The sequence below is a fragment of the Macaca fascicularis genome, chromosome 7 (genome assembly GCF_037993035.2).
Source record: "Macaca fascicularis isolate 582-1 chromosome 7, T2T-MFA8v1.1".
Taxonomy (NCBI): Eukaryota; Metazoa; Chordata; class Mammalia; order Primates; family Cercopithecidae; genus Macaca; species Macaca fascicularis.
The window spans coordinates 173,434,205-173,461,043 of NC_088381.1; the positions used below are offsets into that span (position 1 = coordinate 173,434,205).

At 52.4% G+C, this 26,839-nt stretch overlaps 1 protein-coding gene across 10 annotated transcripts in view; it reads right to left on the reverse strand.

Moving 5' to 3' along the window:
• BRF1 (BRF1 general transcription factor IIIB subunit) overlaps positions 1–26,839 on the reverse strand; it is a 79,926-nt gene that overhangs the window by 40,923 nt on the left and 12,164 nt on the right. For 7 of the 10 annotated variants that reach the window (XR_012416209.1, XR_012416211.1, XR_006699918.3 and 4 more), the window contains exons 2-3: positions 24,873–24,953; positions 10,896–11,069 (exon numbers count right to left, since the gene is read on the reverse strand). Coding sequence is in view for 4 of the 10 variants with exons in the window: in XM_015454275.3 (XP_015309761.3) it covers positions 10,896–11,069; positions 24,873–24,953 (255 nt within the window). In the remaining 6 variants the exon portion in view is untranslated. Of the gene's footprint in view, positions 1–10,895; positions 11,070–17,733; positions 17,948–24,835; positions 24,954–26,839 lie in introns of those variants that run through there. The other 3 variants (XM_073998396.1, XM_045397683.3, XM_073998408.1) reach the window with 3 other exon arrangements.

Here is a 26,839-nt window from a genome sequence, read left to right on the forward strand (position 1 = left end):
GCTACTTGGGAGGCTGAGGTGGGAGAACTGCTTGAACCCAGGAAGCAGAGGTTGCAGTAAGCCAATAGTGCACCACTGCACTCCAGCCTGGGCAACAGAGCGAGACTCCGTCTCAAAAAAAAAAAAAAAAAAAAAAGAACTCTATTTAAATAAGAATAATAATAAAGACCAAAAAAAAAAAAAAAGACATAACTATTCAACAGAAGCTTCATGAAGACAAAAAAAAAAGCCAACAAGCACATGAAAAAGAACTCAACTGCATTAATCATCAGAAATGCAAACAAAACTGTGGCACTGCCACAAGCCCACGAAGTCACTGAATGCCAGGAGGATGTGGAGCAAGCATAGCTCACCCATGCTGCTGATGGAAGCGTGAAGTGGTACAACCACCTTGGGAAAAGGCCTGGAAGTTTCTTATACAACTAAATACACACCTCTGACCTACCTATTCCACTCCTAGGTATTTACCCAAGAGAAATAAAAACAGATGTCAGTCAGGTGCAGTGGCTCACACCCATAATCCCAGCACTTTAGGAGGCTGAGGCCAGTAGATCACCTGAGCCCAGGAGTTGAAGACCAGCCTGGGCAACACAGTGAGACCCTGTCTCTACAAAAAAATCCAAAAATTAGCCGGGTATGGTGACAAACACTTGTTATCCTAGCTACTCAGGAGGCTGAGGCAGGAGGACTGCTTGCATGCAAGAGGTTGAGGTTGCAGTGAAATGTGATTGTACCACTGCAACTCAGCCTGGGCCACAGAGACTCTGTCCCTAAAAACAAAAAGAAGTATGTCCACAAAAAGACTTGTAGAAGAATGTTCATAGCAGCTTCATTCAGAACAGCCAAAAATAGGGAGCAGTCCAGGTGTCCATTAATACAAGAATACTCTGGCTTGTATTCACACAGCAATACCACTCAGCATACAAAACACCATGGGTGCCTCTCAAAACCATGTCTGCCGGACACAGGGCTCACGCCTGCAATCCCAGCACCTTGGGAGGCAAGGCAGGCAGTTGCTTGAGGCCAGGAATCTGAGACCAGCCTGGCTTACATAGCAAAATCCTGTCTCTACTAGAAATACAAAAGATTAGCCGGACGTGGTGGCATGCCCCTGTAGTCCCAACTACTTGGGAGGCTAAGGCATAAGAATCGCTTGAACCCAGGAGACAGAGGTTGCAGTGAGCTGAGATGGAACCACTGCACTCCAGCCTGGGCGACAGAGCTACGTTCTGTCACCAAAAAAAAAAAAAAAAAAAAAAAAAAAAAAGGCATGTGAAGTGATAGGGGCGCAGATCATATGATTCCATTTATAGGGCATTCTAGAACAGGCACAATTGGTCTGTAGTGGAAGGAAATCGAACAGCGGCTGCCTCTTGTGGGTCTGGGACTTTTGGAAGGGGCATGAGGCCTGTCCACAGAGCCCTTCTCTGGGCTGACAGGTGACTGTTTGTCAGAACTCTCCAGATGGAGCAATTAGAGCCTGTGCATCTCACTTTATGCCAACTTTACCTTCAAAGGAGAAAAAGATCCAGGAACGATGCTCACCTCTACTCAGCTGATGGGCTGCCTGCTGAAGGGCTGTGTGCAGTACACAGACGTCTGCAACTTGCCTTGAAACGTGCCAAAAAATAAGACGGTGAGGGCAGCATAGCTTTGGGGAGCGGACCACAAGTGTGAGCGAGGGACTCCACAATTCACTTCAACTTTGCAGGTGTTTGAATTTTTTTTTTTTTTTGAGATGAAGTCTTGCCCTGTAACCCAGGCTGGAGAGCAATGGTGCGATCTTGGATCACTGCAACCTCTGCCTACAGTTCAAGCAGGTTCAAGAAATTCTCCTGCCTCAGCCTCCCAAGTAGCTGGGACTACAGGTGTGCACCACCACGCCTGGCTAATTTTTTCGCATTTTTAGTAGAGACAGGGTTTCACTATGTTGGCCGAGCTGGTCTCAAACTCTTGACCTCAGGTGATCTCCCCACCTCAGCCTCCCAAAGCGCTGGAATTACAGACATTAAGCCACTAAGCTCAGCAGAAAATTTTCGTAATAAAACAATGGGATAAGTATGTACATTTTAAAAGGAGCTTCGAATTAAACATTTAACGAGGTTAAAATGACTGCTTTCCCTGAAACGAAAATCACCCGGCACTTGATCCGCATTCACCTGGCTCTATCAGGAGCTTCCAGGGAAGTTTCCAGACAATGGAAGCTCAATTATGTGCTTCCCTTACGAGGACATCACATTCTCTCTGGCCAATCCTGGGAGGGCCCATTAATGCCTTTGGGGCCCAACCTACAGGTCCCCCAGCTAATGAGCTTCTGGGGCTCTGGAGGCTCTCCTGTGTCCGGCATGGCCAGTACCGGTGTCCTCCCAGCAGCCCCTCCCTTTTGCTGAGCAGCTGCTTCTGACCATCTGGGAATTCCAAAAACGTCTGCAGAGAAGAGGTCCTGTCTGAGGCCCCCAGGGTGCGAGAGCCTGGATTCTGCCAGCTGGGGCCTCTTTTCACCTCCCTTCTGGCCCCTGCCATGCTGTGCTGGGTAGTCTTCTGCTCAGTGCAGCCGAGTGCCAGTCAAAGGAGAGATGCGTGAGCACAACAGAGGGCAGGTGACACAACGCCCTCAAAGGGCGCCAGACATTCCTGAGTGCGGTAGAGGCCCACGCGAGACTCCCATCAGCAGATGACAAGGCCCGGAAACGGTCCAGTCATGACGGTGCAGCCCTGCACCCCACTGCTGTGCCATCAAATGGCCCCGGGTCCAGGAACCAACCAGGCTTCCCCACCACAGCTGTGGACAACACAGCAAGGAGCCACTCCACCGTGAAGAGGATGGGGAAACTGAAGCCGCCCACACCCTGGCTGGCGGCATGATGCTTGCAGGGAGAAAAACTGCAGACGGGTCCTGACTCAGACAGACACATTTTCCTTAAGTGGAAAAGTTTACAGAGATTTAAATACGGCAGAACTAAAATTTAAAAGAACAAGAAATTTCTCTCAACAGCCTCACATACAAATGCTTTTACTGGATACCCAAAGAGAGAAACAAGGGAAACTGCTCTTGTATATACAGCCCCACAGAAAGGGCTGTGTCCACAACAGTCAGCGGTGGAGGGGCCAGCAGGGGCCCCACCCTGAGTGGACACCACCATTCCTGGTCCCATGGGACTGGAGAGGGGGACTGAGGTGCCCACACGGTGTGAGGACCAAGGAGCAAAACCCACACCAGTGTCTCAGCTCGGGCCTCCTTCCAATTCGCGCCAATTCTAATGAGCTGTCATAGTCTGGCAGTGCCAGGCCAGGACTGCCTGAGGACAGAAGTTCAAGACCAGCCTGGACAACACAGCGAGACCCCATCTCTATTTTTTTTAAAATGTGGCTGGGCACGGTGGCTCACGCCTGTAATCCCACCACTTTGCGAGGCCAAGGCGGGCAAATCATAACGTCAGGAGTCTGAGACCAACCTGGCCAATATGGTGAAACCCCATCTCTACTAAAAATACAAAAGTTAGCCGGGCATGGTGGCATGTGCCTATAATCCCAGCTACTTAGGAGACTGAGGCAGGAGAATCGCTTGAACTGGCAAGGCGGAGGTTGCAGTAAGCCAAGATTGCGCCACTGCACTCCAGCCTGGGCGACAGAGCGAGACTCCGTCTCAAAAAAAAAAAAAAAAGGCCAGGCCTGGTGGCTCATGCCTGTAATTCCAGCACTTTGGGAAGCCGAGACGGGTGGATCACGAGGTCAGGAGATCAAGACCATCCTGGCTAACACGGTGAAACCCCATCTCTACTAAAAATACAAAAAATTAGCCGGGCATGGTGGCGGGCGCCTGTAGTCCCAGCTACTCGGGAGGCTGAGGCAGGAGAACAGCGTGAACCCAGGAGGCGGAGCTTGCAGCGAGCTGAGATCTTGCCACCGCACTATAGCCTGGGCGACAGAGCGAGACTCCGTCTCAAAAAAAAAAAAACAAAAAAAGTCGGAGCCTAGTGCTCACAGTCTCTCTTGGCAAGGGAAAATAAAAGTTTAGAATTCAGGGGCTTCCGAGCCAGCCAGACGCGAGGGGCCGAGGGGCCAAGCTGCCAAGAGAAAAGGAAGCAACTTCAACAAGCGAGCAGGGCACAGTGCACTCAAGTCCCTTCACGGCAGCTGCCACCCCAGGAGCCACAGGCACCAGGCTGAGGCCCACCAAGCCCAGAAGTCAGCTCTGAAAGACAAAAGAGCTGAGCAGGAAGTTCTGCAGTCCCGAGGTGCCAGGAAGGAATACCTGGGTCCTGCCACGATCCTTCAGCCGGGAACCAAGACGGACCAGCAGCAACTGGATCAGAGTGAGCTACCTGCGTGCTCTCTGCTTGCTCAAGAAAAGTTAAATTCCCAGTGGGGCGCGGTGGCTCATGCCTGTAATCCCAGCACTTTGGGAGGCTAAGGCGGGTGGATCACGAGGTCAGGAGATCGAGACCATCCTGGCTAACACGGTGAAACCCCGTCTCTACTAAAAATACAAAAAAAAATTAGCCGGGCGTGGTGGTGGGTGCCTGTAGTCCCAGCTACTCGGGAGGCTGAGGCGGGAGATTGGTGTGAACCCAGGAGACGGAGCTTGTAGTGAGCCGAGATCGTGCCACTGCACTCCAGCCTGAGTAACAGAGCGAGACTCCATCTCAAAAAAAAAAAAAAAAAAAAATTAGGTGGGCGTGGTGGCGGGCGCCTGTAGTCCCAGCTACTCGGGAGGCTGAGGCAGGAGAATCACTTGAACCCGGAAGGCGGAGGTTGCTGTGAGATGAGATCACGCCACTGCACTCTAGCCTGGGTGAGGCAGCGAGACTGACTCAAAAAAAAAAAAAAACAAACAAAAAACTGTGTGATGTAACAAAACTCACCTAGAGAGAAATGTATAGCCTCGAGTGCTTCTGTTAGAAAAAACAGGCCAGATGCAGTAGCTCACACCTGTAAACCCAACACTTTGGGAGTCCAAGGTGAGAAGATAACTGGAACCCAGGAGTTTGAGACCAGCCTGGACAATACAGTGAGACCCCATCTCTAGTGCACCTATGGTCCCGGCTACTCAGGGCGCTGAGGCGAGAGAGTCGCCTGAGCCAAGGAGCTGTAGGTTGCAACGAGCTATGGTGGTGCCACAGCAGTACAGCCTGGGAGAACAGAGCAAGACCCTGTTTTCTAAAAAATTTTTTAAAATTAATCAGTGTTATTTACATTAAGTAACAGATTAAGGGGGAAATATACATGAAAAAATCATACCAATAAATACATTAAAAGCATGTGTTTGATAAAATTCAGTATTTTTCATGACAAAAACTCTTGGAAAATTAGAAAGCAAGGTCACATCCTCAAGCTGATAAAGAACCCTGTACACAAAAGTCTACCGCAGATACGTACACAAAAGTCTACCGCAGATACGTACACAAAAGTCTACCGCAGATACGTATGCAATAGGTAGAAAACACCCTCCCAGGACAGGAGACAGCCAGGCATGTCTCCCGCCCCAGGACCACGCTGAGTCCTCGGCATACAAAAGGCAGGACGAGTAGATGAGAGGTGTGTGGGTTAGAAGGGAAGAACCAAGGCCGGGCCGGTGGGCTAACACCTAGAATCCTACCACTTTGGGAGACTGAGGGGGGCGGATCACTTGAGCTCAGGAGTGTGAGACCAGCTTGGACAATACAGCGAAACCCCATCGCTACAAAAAGTACAGAAATTAGCCAGGTGTGGTGGTGTATGCCTGTAGTCCAGCTACACGGGAGGCTGAGGTGGAGGATTGCTTGAATCTGGGAGGCAGAAGCTGCAGTGAGCCAAGACGGCGCCACTGCACTCCAGCCTGGGCGATCAAGTGAGACCCTGTCTCATGAAAAAAATGAAAAGAAAGAAGTACAACTGGCATTATGAGCAGCAGACACAGTTGTGTGCATTAAAAGAGAGACTCCAAAACTCAAATAGTAAGATTGACAATTCAATTTGGTAGGAATGATGTATTAACAATGTCAACATACGAAACTCAGCTAAACCTCTGCTACGCCAGCAACAAGACACCACTGACAAGGGGCCCACAGGGGCCCGCGCTGGGTGCGCCTGTTTCCAGGTCAGCCTTTTGGAAGTCTGAAATGGCGACTTCTTTTTTTTTTTTTTGAGACGGGCTCACTCTGTTGCCTAGGCTGGAGTGTAGTGGTGTGATCATGGCTCACTGCAGCCTCGACCTCCTGGGAGCAATCCTCCCACCTCAGCCTCCCCAGTAGGTGGGACCACAGGTGCGCAACACCAGCCGGGCTGATTTTTCTTTCTTTCTTTTTTTTGTAGAGACGGGGTTTCACCATGTTGCTCAAGCTGGTCTCAAACTCCTGGACTCAAGCGATCCTCCTGCCTGGGCCTCCCATGTGATGGGATTTACAGGCTGAGCCACTGTGCCTGACCTGAAATGCCAACTTCTTCATGCCTAATGATGTGTGCGCCATTTGATTCCCTCATCAGCCATCCTGATACCTTCTTCTGACCACTTAAAACTGTTACAAATACCCTGTCCTTGAGGAGGCAGCAGAGGGAGAGGAGCAGGAACAAGGGGGTCTGGTGGCAGAACGAGGTGCTGGTCAGAACAGGAGGGCAGAGAAGTGTGGGCTCTGAAAGCCCATTCCAGACCCCAGAATGGAATCAGCCAAATGCACACGGCCCCTGCTGACCTGAGCGCACATTTCTGCAGCCTAGAGAGGAGCTGGGTCTGAAGGGAGTATGGCGGCTGGCAGCAGAGGCCTTGCTCCCACGCGTGGCCAGGCATGACATGGAGGCTGAGCTGGTGGGCCATGGGAGCTGGGCGTGCTCTCTGCAGACCTACGTGGGGACAGGTGATGGCACCATCCACAATGCTGGCCCCAGGGCTCGGACGCCCTCAAGGGCTCACCAGCCTGTCACCATCCAAAAGATGCCCTCTCACATGCAGGCCTAGGGCAGCCTGGCTGGACAGGAACAAATGTGAAAGATCCACACACCAGCTGTGGGCAGAAGCGGCAATGACAAGTCGAGACACAGCCAGGAGAAGCACGCTGGCCACACACTACCTGCTCAGCAACGGCAAGGCTGCTTGTTCCAGCTGAGTCTCTGCCCAGCAGGTCCTGCGTCTCAGTCCTGCTGCCCAGGCAGCCTTCCTGGGCTGGGAGCCAGGAGCAGACTCAGGCCTGGGTCAGCCGGGCCTCACCAGACTCAGTGGGCCTCAGCAGCGCACTGTTCCTCCTCCAGGAATCCGGGACTGGCTGTGTCAGCCGCGAGGCTGCGGGGCCAAGAAGAGGTGAGTGTGCACAGCCCCCAGTACTTTCGGGGTGATGGTGGACACACCTGAGGAGTGGGCAACAATGAAGGGTGGGCAGGAGGAGGAATGAGCCTGGATGTTCTTAAATCAAGCCCTTGCTCCTTCTGAGAGAGGACTTCTCGTATCCAGTCCTGGACTCCGGGCACTGGTCCCACCCATGCGCTGGATGATGCAACAGGAGGATCCTGGGGGGCCTCGCCTGGGGTGGGGGCCGTGCACCCCACAATGTGAGCTCACTGCACAGGACCCTCCACGTCCTGCTGACAGCAGGGTGGGGGTGGGGTGGTGGGTGCTGCTGTGCCCTGACTGAAGGGGGCAAGTCCAGAAGGTGAGCGGGAGCTGCGCAGGCAGCAGGGCTGGGTCAGGCAGCCCTGTCTCGGAGAAGAGAGCCTGGCTGCACACACCCTCTCCTGGGGGGATTTTCTGTGGAAGGGAAGTGGGTGGAGCTATTGAGGAAACTGAGGCAGCACAGGAGCCCAGCCAGCCAGCTGGGGCTGCAGGAGGTAAGAACAGGGGCCACAGAGCCAATGCAGGTCAGCAGGGAGGGAGAAGGCACAGGGGCAAGAGAGAACGAGGAGGGCGGTGAGAGAGAGACATGTACAGGATGGGTCTGGGGGCTCTGGCTGGCAGGCCTAGGGCACGGTGCTGCCAGCAACCTGAAAGGAGGGCAGAGCGGGACATGCTACACCTGGCCTGACCCACTTCCCTGTAAAGCGCCGGCACAGCTGGGGTGGGCTGGGAAGTGAGGGCTACGGCTACCTGAGACCAGCCCGGAGCATCCTCTGAGGATGCTGAAGGGAGCCCCACCAGGCCACCAGCAGCCAGAGGGGCTAGAGTGCAGTCTCCCGTGAGCACAGCCCTGTTCCAAGCTGTCTTGTCCTTAGCAGCTTTACAAGGTACAAGTTCGTGACACAGACCTGCCTGTTCATGATGCACCGGGCAGTGGGTTTTCGCATATCCCCAGAGCTGAGCAACCACCACAAGGATCTAATTTCAGAATGCCTGGGGGACACGGGGTGGCTTCCTGGATGCTGCCGCTGTGAGCAGTGTGTGTGGGGGACACGGGGTGGCTTCCTGGATGCTGCCGCTGTGGGCAGTGTGTGTGAGCCTCGGTGGCCATGCAGGTGCTTTCCCCTCGGGCAGACACCTAGTAGGACTGCTGGGGCATGTGGGAACTTTGTGGCTAAATGTGGTCCCACCAGGCTCAGAGGCAGCCCCAGCAGTGCCGCAGGACTCCTCTCCATCCTGCCTGTCATCACCCCATGAGGGCCCACGTCCCAGGGCATCTGTCCCCCCAGAGGAGGCCCGGTGAGGCAGCAGCACAGACACGGTGCCACCCCACCTTGCTGACACCGGGGTTCCAGTGCCGCCCTAGGCCCTGCTCCACAGAGGTCCCCACACGGTTCCTACAAACACAAGGGAGGCACAGCCAGGTGCTGACCCTGGACTCTGCTCAGCTTCTCTCTCAGGGTCTTGGTCTGCCTCTAAGAGAGCAGGGTCGGAGCAGGCCTCTCAGCGGGACCCCAGGGTGGAGCTGGGGCTAGGACGAGCAGACAGCAGCCAGGGTGGGGCAGGGATGTGGGGGTGGGTTCTGTTTCTCAGCCTTCACTGGGCTGCCTGGGCACTTCTCATCATCCCTAAAGACGTGTGTGCGTTAAGCGCTTTTACGCAGAAAAGACAAATTTCAAAATGTTAAAAGGACATTTTAAGGGTTGGGTGCAGTGGCTCATCACGCCTGTAATCCCAGCACTTTGGGAGGCCAGGGCAGGTGGATCAGTTGAGGCCAGGAGTTCGAGACCAGCCTGGCCAACATGGTGAAACCCCATCTCTACTAAAAATACAAAAAAATTAGCCAGGCAAGGTGGTGTACATCTGTAATCCCAGCTACTCAAGAGGCTAAGGCATGAGAATGACTTGAACCCGGGAGGAAGAGGTTGCAGTAAGGTGAGATACTGCCACTGCACTCCAGCCTGGGTGACAGAGCGAGACTCTGTCTGAAAAAAAAAAAAAAAAGTAACATTTTAATGAAAGATCCTGATACTGAGGGTTGCCTGGCCAGAGGCACAGTCAGCAGGTTCCCTAGCTCGCCATCTCCAGGAGCCCTCCCTGCACCCCATTCAAAAGAGAAGCAAACTACCAGGATCACCTGGCACCCGGGACACCCCTCGAGGGAGACCAACCAGAAAAACACAGACCAGGACAGAAAAGAGCTCAAGGCGAGGCGATGTCACGCCAAGGAAGATGGGAGATTGTAAGAAAGATTCAGAAAACACAGAGACTCTTAGAAATGAAAACATCAAAGAAATGAGACAGCTCTGCTGGAAGCTAAAGTTCAGGTGCTGTCCCAAAGTGAAAAGATGGCCATGTGCAAAAGAAGGATGAGATAACCAGATGGGTTCACTGTGGCAGGCCAAGTAATAGAGAAAAAGGGAGAGAAATCTAACGACTAATTCAATAGAAGCTCAGGACAAGAGGCTGTCGGACAGCAAAGGCCTGCTGGGCTCACATTGCCGTGAGATTTCTGAACATGGAGATTAGAGGCAAGGAGCTAAAGTCCCACAGCTGCATGGCAAGGGCCAGGAGCCAGAGGGCCACGGAGCTGCCCAGTGAGAACGCTGGAGGCAAGGCGACAGCAGGGGCGCAGGCTGGGAGACAGACATGTGGCCAGGCATGCCGCGCCCACCAGACACGGGGCAGGGAGGGGGACCACCTGCAGAGGATCGAAGGCACCTCACAAGATGAGGAGGGTGTGGACCAGGAAGTAGAGTTCCATGCAGGGGAGGTGAAGGGAGCCCCCAGAGAGCAGGGTAAAGATGCAGGTGCACAGCAGGTGTGGACAGCACAGCACAGAGCAGAGGAGGCTGGAAGGCTCTGGGCTCCCCCGTCAAGAGGCCGAAGGCAGTTCCTGACCCATGTGTGTGTCTGCAGAGGGCAGCAGCGGGCACAGGACCAGATGCACAGAGAGCAGTACAAGAGAACACCAGACACTGGCACCTCCACACAAGGCCAAGCTCACCCACCGCCCGTAGTTACGGTGTCCACGCACAAGGCCAAGCTGCACACCGCTGAGGGTCGGTGGCCTCCTCGCCCACTGCCCGCAGTCACGGTGTCCACGCACAAGGCCAAGCTGCACACCGCTGAGGGTCCGTGGCCTTCCCACCCACTGCCCGCAGTCACAGTGTCCACAGCCGCAAGCACTCAGCGCATGCCTGGCTGCAGCCCACTCAGCAGCAGGACCCCACCTACTCAGGCCAGACGGCGGCCTGAACCACAGGGGACTTGGATACAGCACCCCAGGCGCAGTAGGTCCACAAGCGGGGAGAATCCAGGGCATGATTCCCAGGGACCAATAGAACCCTCGCTCTGCCCGCCCAAGGGCTAAGGGAGGAAGGCAGGTGCCCAGATCCCCAGTTCTTCAATCCAGTAAAATGATAACCCAAATTCAGAAAGCCCTGGATCAACTGAAACAGTTCTTCCAATAAGGTGTTTTTCAATTAAAGACAAATACCAAGTTACTGCAACTACCAAGTCCCAATATTTGAGGGGAGCCAACTAAGCATCAAGATGGGGCCCTCTGGGAGGCTCTCAAACCAAAGGATACGTGGCGTGCCCTCCGTGCGGCAGACCAGGTAGAGGCAGGCGGCGATCACGTGGGCCATCTTCCGGCCGCGGGTCAGGTGCCTGCTCACGGCCATCTTGAAGAAGTTGAAGGCGGTGTCCAGGCAGTGCTGGTTCAGCTGCAGCTGGTTCCCCAGGTGATGGATGTGGCGCCGCCCTAGGACACAGCACGAGACAGCTCTTAGCCAAACGTTCCCGCAGAACATGAAAAGTATCACACGGCTGCAGTAGCAACTTTAAGAATACAGATTTGTGCTTTCCCTTATAAGTTTCTGAGCTCACTTTTTCTGTGTGGGTTCCAATCACATTTTATTTACAGACACTGAAATGTGAATTTTCTGTGATCTCCACGTGCCATGAAATCCTGTTCTGCATGTTTCCCTTCTTTAGGCTCTGGGTGGCATGTGTGGTGTGGCTCAGTGTGCCTCTCTCCGGGGCTCTGAGGTGCAGTGTGTCTGGCAAGGGCTTGGTTTGCGCTGGCTGGCAGGTGCTATGCCCCTGACTGCCCTGGGCTACGGTGGGAATGCCCCTTTTCCTACAGCCACATGCCCCAGCGCCACCTCCTTCCCCAGCCGCAGAGAGGTTGGGTCAGCCCACCCCTCCCTTCTTAGCAGGGCCCACTCTGCTCAGCCCAGCCCCCACCAGCCTCTCCTCTAAGAGTCAGCCACCTGGCCTGAGAAAGGGCCAGCCTAGAGCTATCCCCTGCACCTGCCTAGAGGGAGGGCCATGGCAAGGGCATGCCCAGCAGACCAGAGGCCACTGCACCCTCCTAGGGGCTGCGAGGTGCTGGAGGTGGCCAGGACAGCAGCATCCGAGCACACGCGTTCCCCTGGAGCAAGACCTTCCCAAAGCTGCGGGCCACATGATGGCATCAGGAGGGGAGCGGCAGAGCTGCCCTGCAGGCAGGAGGAACCTTGGGAAACAAATGCCAATGCAGGGCGAAGGTGCAGAGCACAGGCTGTATGGGGAGCGCCTGGGCCAGCCTCACTGCCCCCACTTCTGTCTGTAGAGTTGGTGCCGTGGGCAGGCAGCCTGTGCTCCAGGCAATAAGCCCCATGGGGTACCCAGAGGACATGTACGGTGGGTCACAGCTCGATGCAGAGGAGAGCTGCCGTCATGGAGATTCCAGTTCCCACTGTGTCCTCTGGCACCCAAACCCCCAGTCCTCCTGCAAAGACTACCCAAGGCAGCCTCCATCCCCACATGAAGTCAAAAACTGACCTCCCAGATTCATTTGATAAGGGCACATGAGCTGGAGAAGGTGAGGGCTGATGTTCTGCTCACGCCAAACTTCACTAATGATAACCAGCAGCCAGAGGTGGGCAGCTGCTGAGCCTGCATCCCAAGGAAGCTGGTGGCCAGGGTACACAGTCTGGCAGGTCTGAGTCAAGCCTCACACTGTGCCAGGCCCCTGGCAGTCAGCAGCACCACACGGAGCCCCAGCCCTGCTGTGGCCCTGCCACCGTGAGCACCTAAGGTTACCTGCCTGGAGCTCATACAGCTCTGAGGCCTGCAGTCCAGCTGAACTGACATGGAAGGCTGGTCACTGTCCCCAGAGCTGAGGCCTGGTCATAGCCAAGACCCCAACAGAACGGACAGAAAGGGCACCGTGCCGGCTGCCAGCTGTGCATGTGCAGCACCAGCCAGACACACCAGCACAGACCATCCCCATGGCCCAGCAAGGCCCAGAGGGAAACAGAGTCAGCTGACAGGTGACCCGCTGAAGCTATCACTCCTTACCTACCAGCTCTCTGCTGTATGTTTGGAAAATTCTGTAATAAAAGGTGAGAGAGAGGTACTCTCTGGAAACCACACACTTGAGGTTGGGACCTGATCCCAAGCCCCGACTCCACAGGCACCAGCTCATGTTCCCAGCATGCAAGGGTGCTATGGTCTGAATGTTTGACTCCTCCTAAAATTCCTATGTTGAAATCCTAACCCCTACGGGGATGGTATTAAGATGCAGGGCCTTTGGGGGTGACTAGGTCAGGAGGCAGAGCTCTAATGATCAGCTCAGTGCCCTTAAAAACGGGACCCCAAAGAACTAGCCCAGCTCTTCCACCACGTGAGGCCACAGTGAGAAGGAGCTGTCTGTGGGCCAGAGGCGGCCCTCATGAGAGAGCTGGGGCGGAGGCAGCTGTCTCCCCCATTTCCATCTGGAACTTTCCGGCTCCAGAAGTGTGAGAAACACATTCCTGCTGTCTCGCCTCTCTGGTCTGTGGTGTGCTGTTACAGCGGTCCAAAAGGACTAAAATGGGGGGCTTACGACGACTGCAGTAAGTTATTTTTTACCATCTTCTTTCTTTTTTTGAGACAGAGTCTCGCTCTGTCGCCAGGCTGGAGGGCAGTGGCGCAATCTCGGCTTACTGCAACCTCTGCCTCCCGGGTTCAAGCAATTCTCCTGCCTCAGCCTCTTGAGTAGCTGGGATTACAGGCTCACACCACCGCACACAGCTAATTTTTTGTATTGTTAGTAGAGACAGGGTTTCACCCTGTTGGCCAGGATGGTCTCAAACTCCTGACCTCGTGATCCGCCCACCTCAGCCTCCCAAGGTGCTGAGATACAGGCATGAGCCACTGGGCCTGGCCAAAGATGTTATTAATAAACAGATATTCACATAGAAACCAACTACTAATTAGCTAGCCATAGCCTGTGAGTCTCCTTAGACTTCCTTCCAATGAATGAATTCTAAAGTAAACTCAGGCTGGGTGCCGTGGCTCATGCCTGTAGTAATCCCAGCACTTTGGGAGGCCAAAGCAGATAGATCACTTGAGCCCAGAAGTTCAAGACCAGCCTGGGCAGCATAGTGATATCCAATTGCTAAAATAAATAAATAATCAGCCGGGTGTGGTGGTGCAAGCCTGTAGTCCCAGCCAAGGCAGGAGGACTGCTTGAGCCTGCAAGGTTGAAGCTGCAGTGAGCCATGATTTTGCCACTGCAGTCCAGCCTGGGCAGCAACAGAGCGAGACCCTGTCTCCAAAAAAAAAAGATTTGAGGCATATCAGCACCTACACGTAAAGTATAAAGCCATAAAGCTTCTAGAGGAAAACACAAGAGTATCTTCAGACCTTGGAGTAGGTAAGAATTTCTTGAACAAGTCACAAACAGCCCTAACCATAAAAACTGACATACTGAGACTTCACTAAAATTAAGAAATTTCTGGCGGGGTGCAGTGGCTCACATCTGTCATCCCAGCACTTTGGGAGGATCACTGGAGCCCAGGAGTTGAAGACAAACCTGACCAACATGGTGAGATCCCCCATTTCTATTTTGAAAAAAAAAGAATTGGCTGGACGCAGTGGCTCACGCCTGTAATCCCAACACTTTTGGAGGCCGAGGGGTGCAGATCACGAGGTCAAGAGATCGAGACCATCCTGACCAACATGGTGAAACCCCGTCTCTATTAAAAAATACAAACATTAGCCGGGCATGGTGGTGCGCACCTGTAATCCCAGCTACTCGGGAGGCTGAGGCAGAAGAATTGCTTGCACCTGGGAGGCAGAGGTTGCAGTGAGCCAAGATCACACCATTGCATTCCAGTCTGGCAACAGAGCGAGACTCCATGTCAAAAAAAAAAAAAAAAAAAAAAAAAAAATTAAAAAATGAGTGGATGTGGCCGGGCACAGTGGCTCATGCATGTAATCCCAGCACTTTGGGAGGCTGAGGTGGGTGGATCACGAGGTCAGGAGATTGAGACCATCCTGGCTAATACAGTGAAACCCTGTCTCTATTAAAAATACCAAAAAATTAGCCGGGTGTGGTGGTACGCGTCTGTAGTCACAGCTACTCAGGAGGCTGAGGCAGGAAAATGGCATGAACCTGGAAGGCGGAGCTTGCAGTGAGCCAAGATTGCGCCACTGCACTCTAGCCTAGGCGACAAAGCGAGACTCCATCTCAAAAAAAAGAAAAATAAAAAAAATGAGTGGATGTGGTGGCATGTACACGTGATCCCAACTACTCAGGAGGCTGAAGTAAGAGGGCAGCTTTAGTCTAGGAGGTTGAGGCTGCAGGGAGCAGCGACTGCACCACTGCACTCCAGCCCAGGCCACAGAGTGAGACCCAGTCTCAAAAAAATAAAAATTCAGAGGTTTCTGTTCATCAAAAGACAACATTAAGAGAGTGAGATAAGCTATAGACATGGGAGGAGGATCGAAACATGTATATCCAACAAAGGACTTAAATCCATAATATATAAAGAACTTCTACAAATCTGTAAGAAAAAGAAACTCAATTTTAAAAAAGCAAACATGTACAAAAGATGCCAATAGGCACTTCACAGAGAAAGGATGTCCAAACGGCCAAGAAGCATGAGAAAAGGTTGTGGCCATAATTACTCACCAAGGAAAGCAAATTAAAGCCACAGTGAGTGTGCTACACACCTACCAGAAAGACAGTTGGAAAGGCTGATAATGCCACATGTGAACAAGGCTGTGGGGCCACGGGGACTCTCCTGCACTGCTTCCTGGTGGGAAGACGAACTGGTACAACCACTACAGAAAACCCTGCGGCCTGATCTAATGATGAGCACATCCAGACCTCAGGACCCAGAAACCCATTCGCAAGTAAACTCCCAAGAGGAGGGGGCACCCGTGTCCACCGAAGGGCCATGTGCAAGAACACACACAGCAGCTGCCTGTGCACAGCCAAGAATGGAAACACCCCAAATGTCCATCCACAGGAAAAGGAGATCAATTGTGGTCTATTCATACCATAAAATACAACACTGCAATAAAAAATAAACTACTGATATGCTCCAAAAAAGTACATTCTACAACAGCTAAAACCCAGAACACTGGCGAACCAGATGCTGAGGACTGGAGCCACAGGAGCTCTCCTTCCTTGCTGGTGGGAGCGCAAAATGGCTCAGGTGCTTTGGAAAAGCGTTTGGCAGTTTCTTACAAAACTAAGCATACTCTCACCATACGGTCCAGCAATCACCCAGAAAAACCTGCACATGTTTATGGCAGCTTCACTCATAATCGCCCAAGCCCAGATACCCCTCAGCAAGCAGGTGAAAGGATACACCAACTGTGGCGCACCTAGTCAGTGGAATATCACTCACCACTGAAGAGAAAGAGGCCGCAAGCTGTGCAGAGACCTGGAGGACGGTTAAATGCCCGTGGCTGAGTGACAGGCTGCACAGTGACAGGATGCACAGTGTGTGACTCCAGCTCTACAACCACATGACCAAGTGCCAGCGAAAAGATCACAGGGGAAGGAGGAATGAATGGGTGGAGCTCAGGGGATTTTTAAAACACTGAAAGCAATCTGTATGAAACTGTAACAGCGGTTACCTGTCACTACATTCATCTAAACTCACAGAACATGCACTGCCCAGTGTGAGCCTGGGTGTGTGGTGGAAGCTGTGTGATCCTGAGCCCAGGTGTGCGGATACAGTCTGCGTGACCCCGAGCCCGGGTGTGCAGGTGGAGCCTGCGTGACCCCGAGCCCGGGTGTGCAGGTGGAGCCTGCGTGACCCCGAGCCCGGGTGTGCAGGTGGAGCCTGCGTGACCCCGAGCCCGGGTGTGCGGATACAGCCTGCGTGACCCCGAGCCCGGGTGTGCGGATACAGCCTGCGTGACCCCGAGCCCGGGTGTGCGGATACAGCCTGCGTGACCCCGAGCCCGGGTGTGCGGGTACAGCCTGCGTGACCCCGAGCCCGGGTGTGCGGGTACAGCCTGCGTGACCCCGAGCCCGGGTGTGCGGGTACAGCCTGCGTGACCCCGAGCCCCGGTGTGCGGGTACAGCCTGCGTGACCCCGAGCCCCGGTGTGCGGGTACAGCCTGCGTGACCCCGAGCCCGGGAGTGCGGGTACAGCCTGCGTGACCCCGAGCCCGGGAGTGCGGGTACAGCCTGCGTGACCCCGAGCCCGGGTGTGCGGGTACAGCCTGCGTGATCCCGAGCCCGGGTGTGCGGGTACAGCCTGCGTGATCCCGAGCCCCGGTGTGCGGGTACAGCCTGCGTGACCCCGAGCCCCGGTGTGCGGGTACAGCCTGCGTGACCCCGAGCCCCGGTGTGCGGGTACAGCCTGCGTGATCCTGAGCTCGGGTGTGCGGGTACAGCCTGCGTGATCCTGACGTGTCAATGTGGGGCCACTGACTGCAGCTCGTGCACCACCGTGGAAGGGGGCGCTGATAGGGCCGGGGAGGCTGTGTGGTGAGGGGTTCTGGGAGTCTACGGGAACTCTCTGTACCTTCCAATCCATTTTGCTGTGAGACTAAAATGCTCTAAAAAATACAAGTCTTTTTTTTTTTAATTCCTTTCTGTATGATTCCCACGGTATGAAGTATGAAGCAGAAAACCAAGTGAAGCCAGTGGGCAGCAGGTGCTTTCTGAGCTGCTGCAAGCCTGACTCATGAGGATTTGTCAGGTGGTTCATGGAAGGTCAGCACATTTCATGCACTTTACTACGCATGCTATACGAGGAAAAACAGACTGAGAGGACAGAAAAAGAACTTCCCTGAGAAACGCGTCCCACATGAAAGGCTCATCAGGTCAATGAAGAGAGCCCCACCTAGCGGTGTTTCAGAACCGTGGCTTCAGAACATCGAAGAAATCATCCCAAAAGGCCTGAGATTTTCAAAACAGAGCTCAAAACACACTGACATTCAACATCTCTTGCTGGTGGACCCCAAGCAGATGCTCCCCACATTCCATGGGGTGCCTGTCTCAACCCCTCAGCAAGCATCCCAGGGAAAGGGGCAAGAGTTTCTCTCTCCCAGACCGTTTCTCTAAACACAGCCTCAGTGTGTCCCAGCAAACCCAAGGAGGGGCCTGTGACCTCGCAGGGCGCATGGAGGCAAACAGAGGAGGCGAGTACCTGCGGAACATGGCCATCGCTGAGGGCAAGAGGGGTGGCCAGCGAGTTTATTTCCATCTTTGCAGTTTTCTAAGAAAGGCAATCAAGACTTCCCCAAAACAGTAACAGTCGGAAGCTACATTCACCGATTTCCACCAAACCCGGCAGGCTGGGTGGCGGGCAGGAGTGGAGGCGGTGGGCCAAGCTTGCAGTGGGACCAGGGCTGACGTGAAACCTTCAACCAGGGCGGTATGGGAGAATAAAGGAGAAAAAACAAAATTTAAACAAACATAACCCATGATAAATCAATAAAAGGCAGTAAAGGGTTTTTTTTTTTTTTTAATCATACTTTAAGTTCTAGGGTACATGTGCATAACGTGCAGGTTTGTTACAGATGTATACTTGTGCCATGTTGGTGTGCTGCACCCATCAACTCGTCAGCACCCATCAACTCGTCATTTACATCAGGTATAACTCCCAATGCAATCCCTCCCCCCTCCCCCCTCCCCGTGATAGGCCCCGGTGTGTGATGTTCCCCTTCCCGAGTCCAAGTGATCTCATTGTTCAGTTCCCACCTATGAGTGAGAACATACAGTGTTTGGTTTTCTGTTCTTGCGATCGTTTGCTGAGAATGATGGTTTCCAGCTGCATCCATGTCCCTACAAAGGACACAAACTCATCCTTTTTTATGGCTGCATAGTATTCCATGGTGTATATGTGCCACATTTTCTTAATCCAGTCTGTCACTGATGGACATTTGGGTTGATTCCAAGTCTTTGCTATTGTGAATAGTGCCGCAATAAACATATGTGTGCATGTGTCTTTATAGCAGCATGATTTATAATCCTTTGGGTATATACCCAGTAATGGGATGGCTGGGTCATATGGTACTTCTAGTTCTAGATCCTTGAGGAATCGCCATACTGTTTTCCATAATGGTTGAACTAGTTTACAATCCCACCAACAGTGTAAAAGTGTTCCTATTTCTCCACATCCTCTCCAGCACCTGTTGTTTCCTCACTTTTTAATGATTGCCATTCTAACTGGTGTGAGATGGTATCTCATTGTGGTTTTGATTTGCATTTCTCTGATGGCCAGTGATGATGAGCATTTTTTCATGTGTCTGTTGGCTGTATGAATGTCCTCTTTTGAGAACTGTCTGTTCATATCCTTTGCCCACTTTTTGATGGGGTTGTTTTTTTCTTGTAAATTTGTTTGAGTTCTTTGTAGGTTCTGGATATTAGCCCTTTGTCAGATGAGTAGATTGCAAAAATTTTCTCCCATTCTGTAGGTTGCCTGTTCACTGTGATGGTAGTTTCTTTTGCTGTGCAGAAGCTCTTTAGTTTAATTAGATCCCATTTGTCAATTTTGGCTTTTGTTGCCGTTGCTTTTGGTGTTTTAGACATGAAGTCCTTGCCCATGCCTATGTCCTGAATGGTATTACCTAGGTTTTCTTCTAGGGTTTTTATGGTATTAGGTCTAACATTTAAGTCTCTAATCCATCTTGAATTAATTTTCGTATAAGGAGCAAAGGAAAGGATCCAGTTTCAGCTTTCTACTTATGGCTAGCCAATTTTCCCAGCACCATTTATTAAATAGGGAATCCTTTCCCCGTTTCTTGTTTTTCTCAGGTTTATCAAAGATCAGATGGCTGTAGATGTGTAGTATTATTTCTGAGGACTCTGTTCTGTTCCATTGGTCTATATCTCTGTTTTGGTACCAGTACCATGCTGTTTTGGTTACTATAGCCTTGTAGTATAGTTTGAAGTCAGGTAGCGTGATGCCTCCAGCTTTGTTCTTTTGACTTAGGATTGTCTTGGAGATGCGGGCTCTTTTTTGGTTCCATATGAACTTTAAAGCAGTTTTTTTCCAATTCTGTGAAGAAACTCATTGGTAGCTTGATGGGGATGGCATTGAATCTATAAATTACCTTGGGCAGTATGGCCATTTTCACGATATTGATTCTTCCTATCCATGGGCATGGTATGTTCTTCCATTCATGCTAAAAACTCTCAATAAATTCGGTATTGATGGAACGTACCTCAAAATAATAAGAGCTATTTATGACCAACCCACAGCCAATATCATACTGAATTGGCAAAAACTGGAAAAATTCCCTTTGAAAACTGGCACAAGACAGGGATGCCCTCTCTCACCACTCCTATTCAACATAGTGTTGGAAGTTCTGGCTAGGGCAATCAGGCAAGAGAAAGAAATCAAGGGTATTCAGTTAGGAAAAGAAGAAGTCAAATTGTCCCTCTTTGCAGATGACATGATTGTATATTTAGAAAACCCCATTGTCTCAGCCCAAAATCTCCTTAAGCTGATAAGAAACTTCAGCAAAGTCTCAGGATACAAAATTAATGTGCAAAAATCACAAGCATTCATATACACCAGTAACAGACAAACAGAGAGCCAAATCATGAATGAACTTCCATTCACAATTGCTTCAAAGAGAATAAAATACCTAGGAATCCAACTTATAAGGGATGTAAAGGACCTCTTCAAGGAGAACTATAAACCACTGCTCAGTAAAGGGTTTTTTAAAGGTAAGATAAATACGGCTGGGTGTGGTGGCTCATGCCTCTAATTCGAGCACTTTGGGAGGCCGAGGCGGGTGGATCACCTGAGGTCAGTAGTTCGAGATAAGCCTGGCCAACATGGCTAAACCCTGTCTCTACTAAAAATACAAAAATTAGCCAGGCATGGTGGTGAGCGCTTGTAACTCCAGCTACTCGAGAGGCTGAGGCAGGAGAGTCGCTTGAACCCAGGAGGCGGAGGTTACAGTGAGCCCAGATCATGCCACTGCACTCCAGCCTGGGCGACAGAGCAAGACTCCGTCTCAAAAAGCAAACAAACAAACAAACAAAAAAAGGTAAGATAAATATGAACTACAAAATAAGAGGCTGGAAGAGCCCAACCTATCAGAAATGTGCCAACTATAATGGGCCAAAATCCCCTCTTGTCTCCAGAAGTATCTGAAAAACATGTTAGGATCTGCCCCATAGACCCACTCCCAGGACACTGGACAGCAAGGAGGTATGGCAGGCCTAACCCCTAGGGCAGAGAAGGGCATCACTGCCACAGCAGGGGGCCTGACTGGCAGCAGAAGGGACACTCTGGCAAAAGTCCGCAGGAAACAGGACAGGGGCTGGACTGACAGCCTCCCTCAGCCCCACACCCCACCCAGGCAGGAGCAGTGCCTGGCCCAGGGCAGGTGGGTGGGAGAGCTCACTGAGTGGGCAGCAGCAGGGCACGGCCCCTGCCGCAGGTACCCGGGCTGCAGCCGCAGATCCCCGGGCTGCAGCCGCAGATCCCCAGGTAGGAGCCCAGGTACGAAGGTCGGCATAGGGTACCCCAGAACCACCCATCCCCAGTAAGATTCAACAGGCGTGGGGGCCCTGCAGCTTCCCCCACACAGTGAGTAGGGTCCACGGGGCCTCCTGGGCCTGCACGGCCACAATCTTCACTGACACTCACCCCTAATTAGGGAGGCTGTATGTTCCATTTTCATTTCTTTCTTGAACCAAAGGTATTTAAAGGGTTTTGAAAGGTAAGATGAGCTATTTCTCTTTCTCTGTTGTTGGTTTCCAATCTTTTTTTTTTTTTTTTTTTTTTTGAGACGGAGTCTTGCTCTGTGCCCCAGGCTGGAGTACAGTAGCGAGATCTCGGCTCACTGCAAGCTCCGCCCCCCTGGGTTCACGCCATTCTCCTGCCTCAGCCTCCCGAGTAGCTGGGACTACAGGCGCCCGCCACCTTGCCCGGCTAATTTTCTTGTATTTTTAGTAGAGACGGGGTTTCACCGTGTTCGCCAGGATGGTCTCGATCTCCTGACCTCGTGATCCGCCCGTCTCGGCCTCCCAAAGGGCTGGGATTACAGGCTTGAGCCACCGCGCCCGGCCTGGTTTCCAATCTTATTGTAATGCACGTGTCTGCACGGACACTACTCTTTGCAATTTGTTTAGGTCTGAGGCATGACTAACTCTAGTAAAGGTACCACAAGTTTTTGGGAAAATTCAGACTATATTCTCTGTGGAGAACAAAGTTCTTCATAAGGAGAAAATCTCGAAGTCAGTAGAAGAAAAAAAGGAGATAGCCTGGTGGCACCAGAAGCAGTGGGCAGAGCTGGGCCCCAACCCAGGCAGCCTAAAGGTCAGGAGGGCCCCTGGGCAGTGCAGCCCAGCCTCTGCCCAGAGGAACTGTAAATGTGCATGCCAGTAAGAGTCTTGAAACTGACAAAACTATAGGTAGCAGAGGACAAATCCAGTCACTGTGCCAGGTCTTCATGCACACTCTCGGTGAACTGACAAAACTATAGGTAGGAGAGGACAAATCCAGTCACTGTGCCAGGTCCTCATGCACACTCTCGGTGACAGACAGAACCAGCCAATGGGGAGAAGGAGGGACGCGCTGCGCTGCACCGGCTTCCTGCAGGAAATGCATTCAAGTGCCCGACACACACGCACTTCCACAAAACTGGCCTTCCACTGGGCCACAGAGCACGGCTCGAAGCATTTCAGAAGACTGAACTCACACAGAGGGTGCTCTCTACTGCAGAAGAATCACGCCGGCAGTCCGGAAGAAAGGCGTGGACTGTACTCCTCTACTAGTAAGTCCATGGCGGGGCAAGGAAACAAGCACGATGGAAGCGTAAGAATCCATCCACTCTGCTGTGAGGGATCACTGCAAGCCCAACAACCCCTGCCAGCCTAGGCGTGTCGGTGCTGGCCACCCATCGGCGGCAGCAGCCAGAAGCAGAGGCAGGTGCTCAAGAGCCCAGCCTCCTGGAGATGGCACAGGAGAAAACGGCCAGGGTGATGTGCTGTCCACACAGAGATGTTCTACCTGTCCCAGCTGCCTTCCAGCACGCAGACCAAGGCTGCGGGACATGGCTGCACCAATCACAAGGATCCCTCACGTGGTCCTCACATTCCTGAGAGTGTACTCAATGAAACAGTGAAGCCGAAGAGGTCCTAGCACACAGTATCCCTGCCTGGACTGACCCACAGCCAACCCACACTCAACGGTGAAGACTGGATGCTTCCCCAGGATCAAGGACAAGAGGATGTCTGTTCACACCACTGCTATTCAACGTGGTAAACAAAAAACAAGCACTAGATTGGAAAGGAAAGATAACACGATCTTGTACATAAAATCCTAAGTAACCCGCTAAAAAACTCTTTTTTTTTTTTTCTTTTTTTTTTTGAGACGGAGTCTCGCTCTGTCGCCCAGGCTGGAGTGCAGTGGCACAATCTCGGCTCACCGCAACCTCCACATCACAGGTTCACGCCATTCTCCTGCCTCAGCCTCCTGAGTAGCTGCAACTACAGGCACCCGCCATCACACCCAGCTAATTTTTTTGTGTTTTTAGTAGAGATGGGGTTTCACTGTGTTAGCCAGGATGGTCTTGATCTCCTGACCTCGTGATCCACCCGCCTCGGCCTCCCAAAGTCCTGGGATTACAGGCGTGAGCCACCGCGCCCAGCCTAAAAAACTCTTAAGAGTAAAAAATGAGTTCAGACAGGTTGCAAGATACGGCCAGGCGCGGTGGCTCAAGCCTGTAATCCCAGCACTTTGGGAGGCCGAGGCGGGCAGATCACAAGGTCAGGAGATCGAGACCACAGTGAAACCCCGTCTCTACTAAAAATACAAAAAATTAGCCGGGCGCGGTGGCGGGCGCCTGTAGTCCCAGCTACTCAGGAGGCTGAGGCAGGAGAATGGCGGGAACCCGGGAGGCGGAGCTTGCAGTGAGCCGAGATCGCGCCACTGCACTCCAGCCTGGGCAACAGCGTGAGACTCCGTCTCAAAAAAAAAAAAAAAAAAAAAAAAGATACAAGATCAATATGTATCAACTGAGAATACGTTCAACAAAAGGAGTATAAAACTTGTACTCTGAAAACTACTAAAATTGTTGAAACAAATTAAAGACGACCCAAATGAATGGAAAGACATCCCGTGTTCAGGTGTCAGAACACGTAACACTGTTTAGGCGGCAGTGCTCCCCAAAATGACCAACAGACTAACACAACCCCCGTCAAAATCCCCGCTGACTTCTTGGCAGAAACTGACAAGCTGATCCAAAATTCATAGGGACTTCAAACAGGCAACATAACACTTTTGAAAAAGAGCAGTTAGAGGACTCACAGTTCCGGATTTCAAAACTGACTGCAAAGCTTTGGTGTCCGGAACAGCATGGAACTGGCGCCAGGACCATCATGCAGTCACTAAGCCAAACTGAAGATCCAGAAATAAGCGTTTAGGTTTACAGCCAATGGATTTTCAACAAGGGCACCAAGAGGATGCCAACTGGGAAAATACAGTGTTTTCAACACACGATCCTGAGAAAACTGGGTCTCCATGTGCAAGAGCGAAGGTAGGCCCTTACCTTATATCACCTGCAAACATTGACTCAGTATGGATCAAAACCTATAGGTAAGAGCTGAAGGCACAAAACTCCAAAAAATCATAAGCACAAATCTTCACGATTTGGACTGGATTAGGCAACATTTGTTAGTTATGATACCAAAAGCATAGCCATCAAGAGACTAAATAGGTAAACTGGACACTATCAGAATTTAAAACATTCATGCTCCAAAGGATACCAGTGAAAAATAAAAAGACAAAAGAAAATGAAAAGAACACATGGAATGGCTGAAAATGTCCTATAAATCACCTATCTGATGAAAGACTTGTACCTAAAATACATAAAATCACACATCCGATAAAAGACTTGTACCTAAAATACATAAACAACTTTTTCAGCTCAATCATAAGAAAAATAAACCAGCAGACATTTCTCCAGTTTGTGGTGAACCGGCACTTTGACAAAACGCAGTGAGAATGTCACTACAATATCCAACTGCTACAAATGTGTTGTTTCTGCCTCCATCTCACTGAGACCAGCAAGCAATGGCTGTGCATCCCGCGGGATCCACTGGGTTCTCCCCAAGCAGCCCTGGCAGAGCCTGCAGGACACCCAGGAGGGGACTCAGCGCACAATTCCTCCTGGAAGGCGGCCTCCTGGAAGGCTGGGCGTGCAGGGTGACAAGAAAGTGGCAGGCCGTGAGGTCCATGGCTGAGTCAGTGCCCCCCACCCTAGCACCACCATCCCCATCTCTGGGACCTGCCGCAAGCTCAGCGGCGTCCATGGTGGGAAATACCGTTCTGCAGGGTCTGCGCTCTTGACTCCTTCCCCAGATTCACGTGGAAGCCACCACCCAGAGTCGGGGTTTTGCCAGCACCTGTAAACACAAAGAAGACAGATCAGCCAAAACCTGGAGAAGATCTGCATTTACAGCCCTTTCAGGACATCCACAGACACAAAGCGAAAGCAAAGCGGGGGTCAGCACTCACGGGGGAAGCAGCAGGTTGGCCCCCCGCACCCCCATTCCTGAGCCAGGAACCCCAGTGGGGGAAGCATCTCTCACTCTGCCCAGCCAGCAGGGTTGAGGGTGGGCCAACTGCACTTTCTGCATTTTCTTTTTTCTTTTTTTGAGACGGAGTCTCGCTCTATCGCCCAGGCTGGAGCGCAGTGGCGCAATCTCGGCTCACTGCAAGCTCTGCCTCCCGGGTTCACGCCATTCTCCAGCCTCAGCCTCCCGAGTAGCTGGAATTACAGGTGCCCGCCACCACGCCCGGCTAATTTTTTGTATTTTTAGTAGAGACGGGGTTTCACCGTGTTAGCCAGGATGGTCTCCATCTCCTGACTTTGTCATCCGCCCACCTCGGCCTCCCAAAGTGCTGGGATCACAGGCACTTTCTGCATTTTCTAACCATGTCCCTAACACACTGCAAGTCCAGAGTGGACGCTGTCACACGGCTGCCGGGTGACAGCACAGATGTATTTCCAAACCTCTGCAAGTGGTGTGCACTCAGATGTCACTCCTGCATAGTGACCACGTGAACGCATCCACCTCCCTGCTGGACTGCAGGGGATGCAGGTACCATCCCATGTGCCCCAAGGCACTGCGACCAGCCAGTCTGCAGAAGGCCCCCACGCCTCAGCCCACCCACGCACGGGGAGGCTGCAGCTGAGCCTGCTGGGCACTCTACTCTGGAGCTCCGCCAACTAACAGCATGCCCACGATGCCCACCACACTCTGCCCTGCAGGGCTTCGGGGTTAAGACCTGGGCCTGGCACATCAGGTGGACATGCGGATTGTTCACCAGGTTCACCAACCCGAACACTGCAGCCTGATCTTCCAACGAGAACAGTGAGGTGAGGCCCCAGGCATGCCCAAGATGGGGGAGCTGGAAAGTGACCCCGCTCCGCAGCGTCGGCCCTCTGGCTGGCACAGGGGCCAGCGCATTTGTGACAAAACACAGACACAGGACTGGAGGCTGCTGCAATCAGGGGACACGCAGACAACCTTGGCCATCTGGGGAAGGCAAGTGTGCAGGGCCTGTCGGAGGACACTGGAAGGATGGGGTGCAGACACAGAAAACCAGTCGATGGAGCCTGGGGCCAGGCCCTCCAGGGAAAGCATGAGGCAGAGACCTCAGGGTCACCCAGGGGCGGCCACCAGCACAGACAAGGCAGAACAGGCACAGCCTCTGGCTTCGCTGTGAATGTAACTGAATCCCAAACAAATACTAACAACACTCTTTAAAGACTCCAGTAAAATGATTCTAAAGTTCGGCTGGAAGCAAAAAGGAGCTAGAGCAGCCAAGAAAATTTTGAAGAGATCAAGGGGCAGCTGCTGGGCCTGTCCAGGAACTCAGAGTTGAACAGGGTCAGGTGGCACTCAGCTTTCCCTGGTGGCAGCAGAGGCAAAGCCCGGGCCTCCTTCAGGCTGAGGCCCAGAGCCGGCCTCCTGGTGGGTAACGTGGCCACAGGGACAGCTGGCAGCAGGGGCACCAGCACTGAGCACAGGCTTCTCCAACAAAGGTGATGCCAGGATGGGGGCAGTGCCTGGAGACTGCCTGGGTTGTCACAACTGGGATCTATGTACTAGTTTTCTGTGGCTGCCATAAAAATTGCCACAAACCTAGGGGCCTTCAAGAAGCTGGAGCAGGGCCGGGCGCAGTGGCTCACGCCTGTAATCCCAGCACTTTGGGAGGCTGAGGTGGGTGGATCACAAGGTCAGGAGATCGAGACCATCTTGGCTAACATGGTGAAACTCCGTCT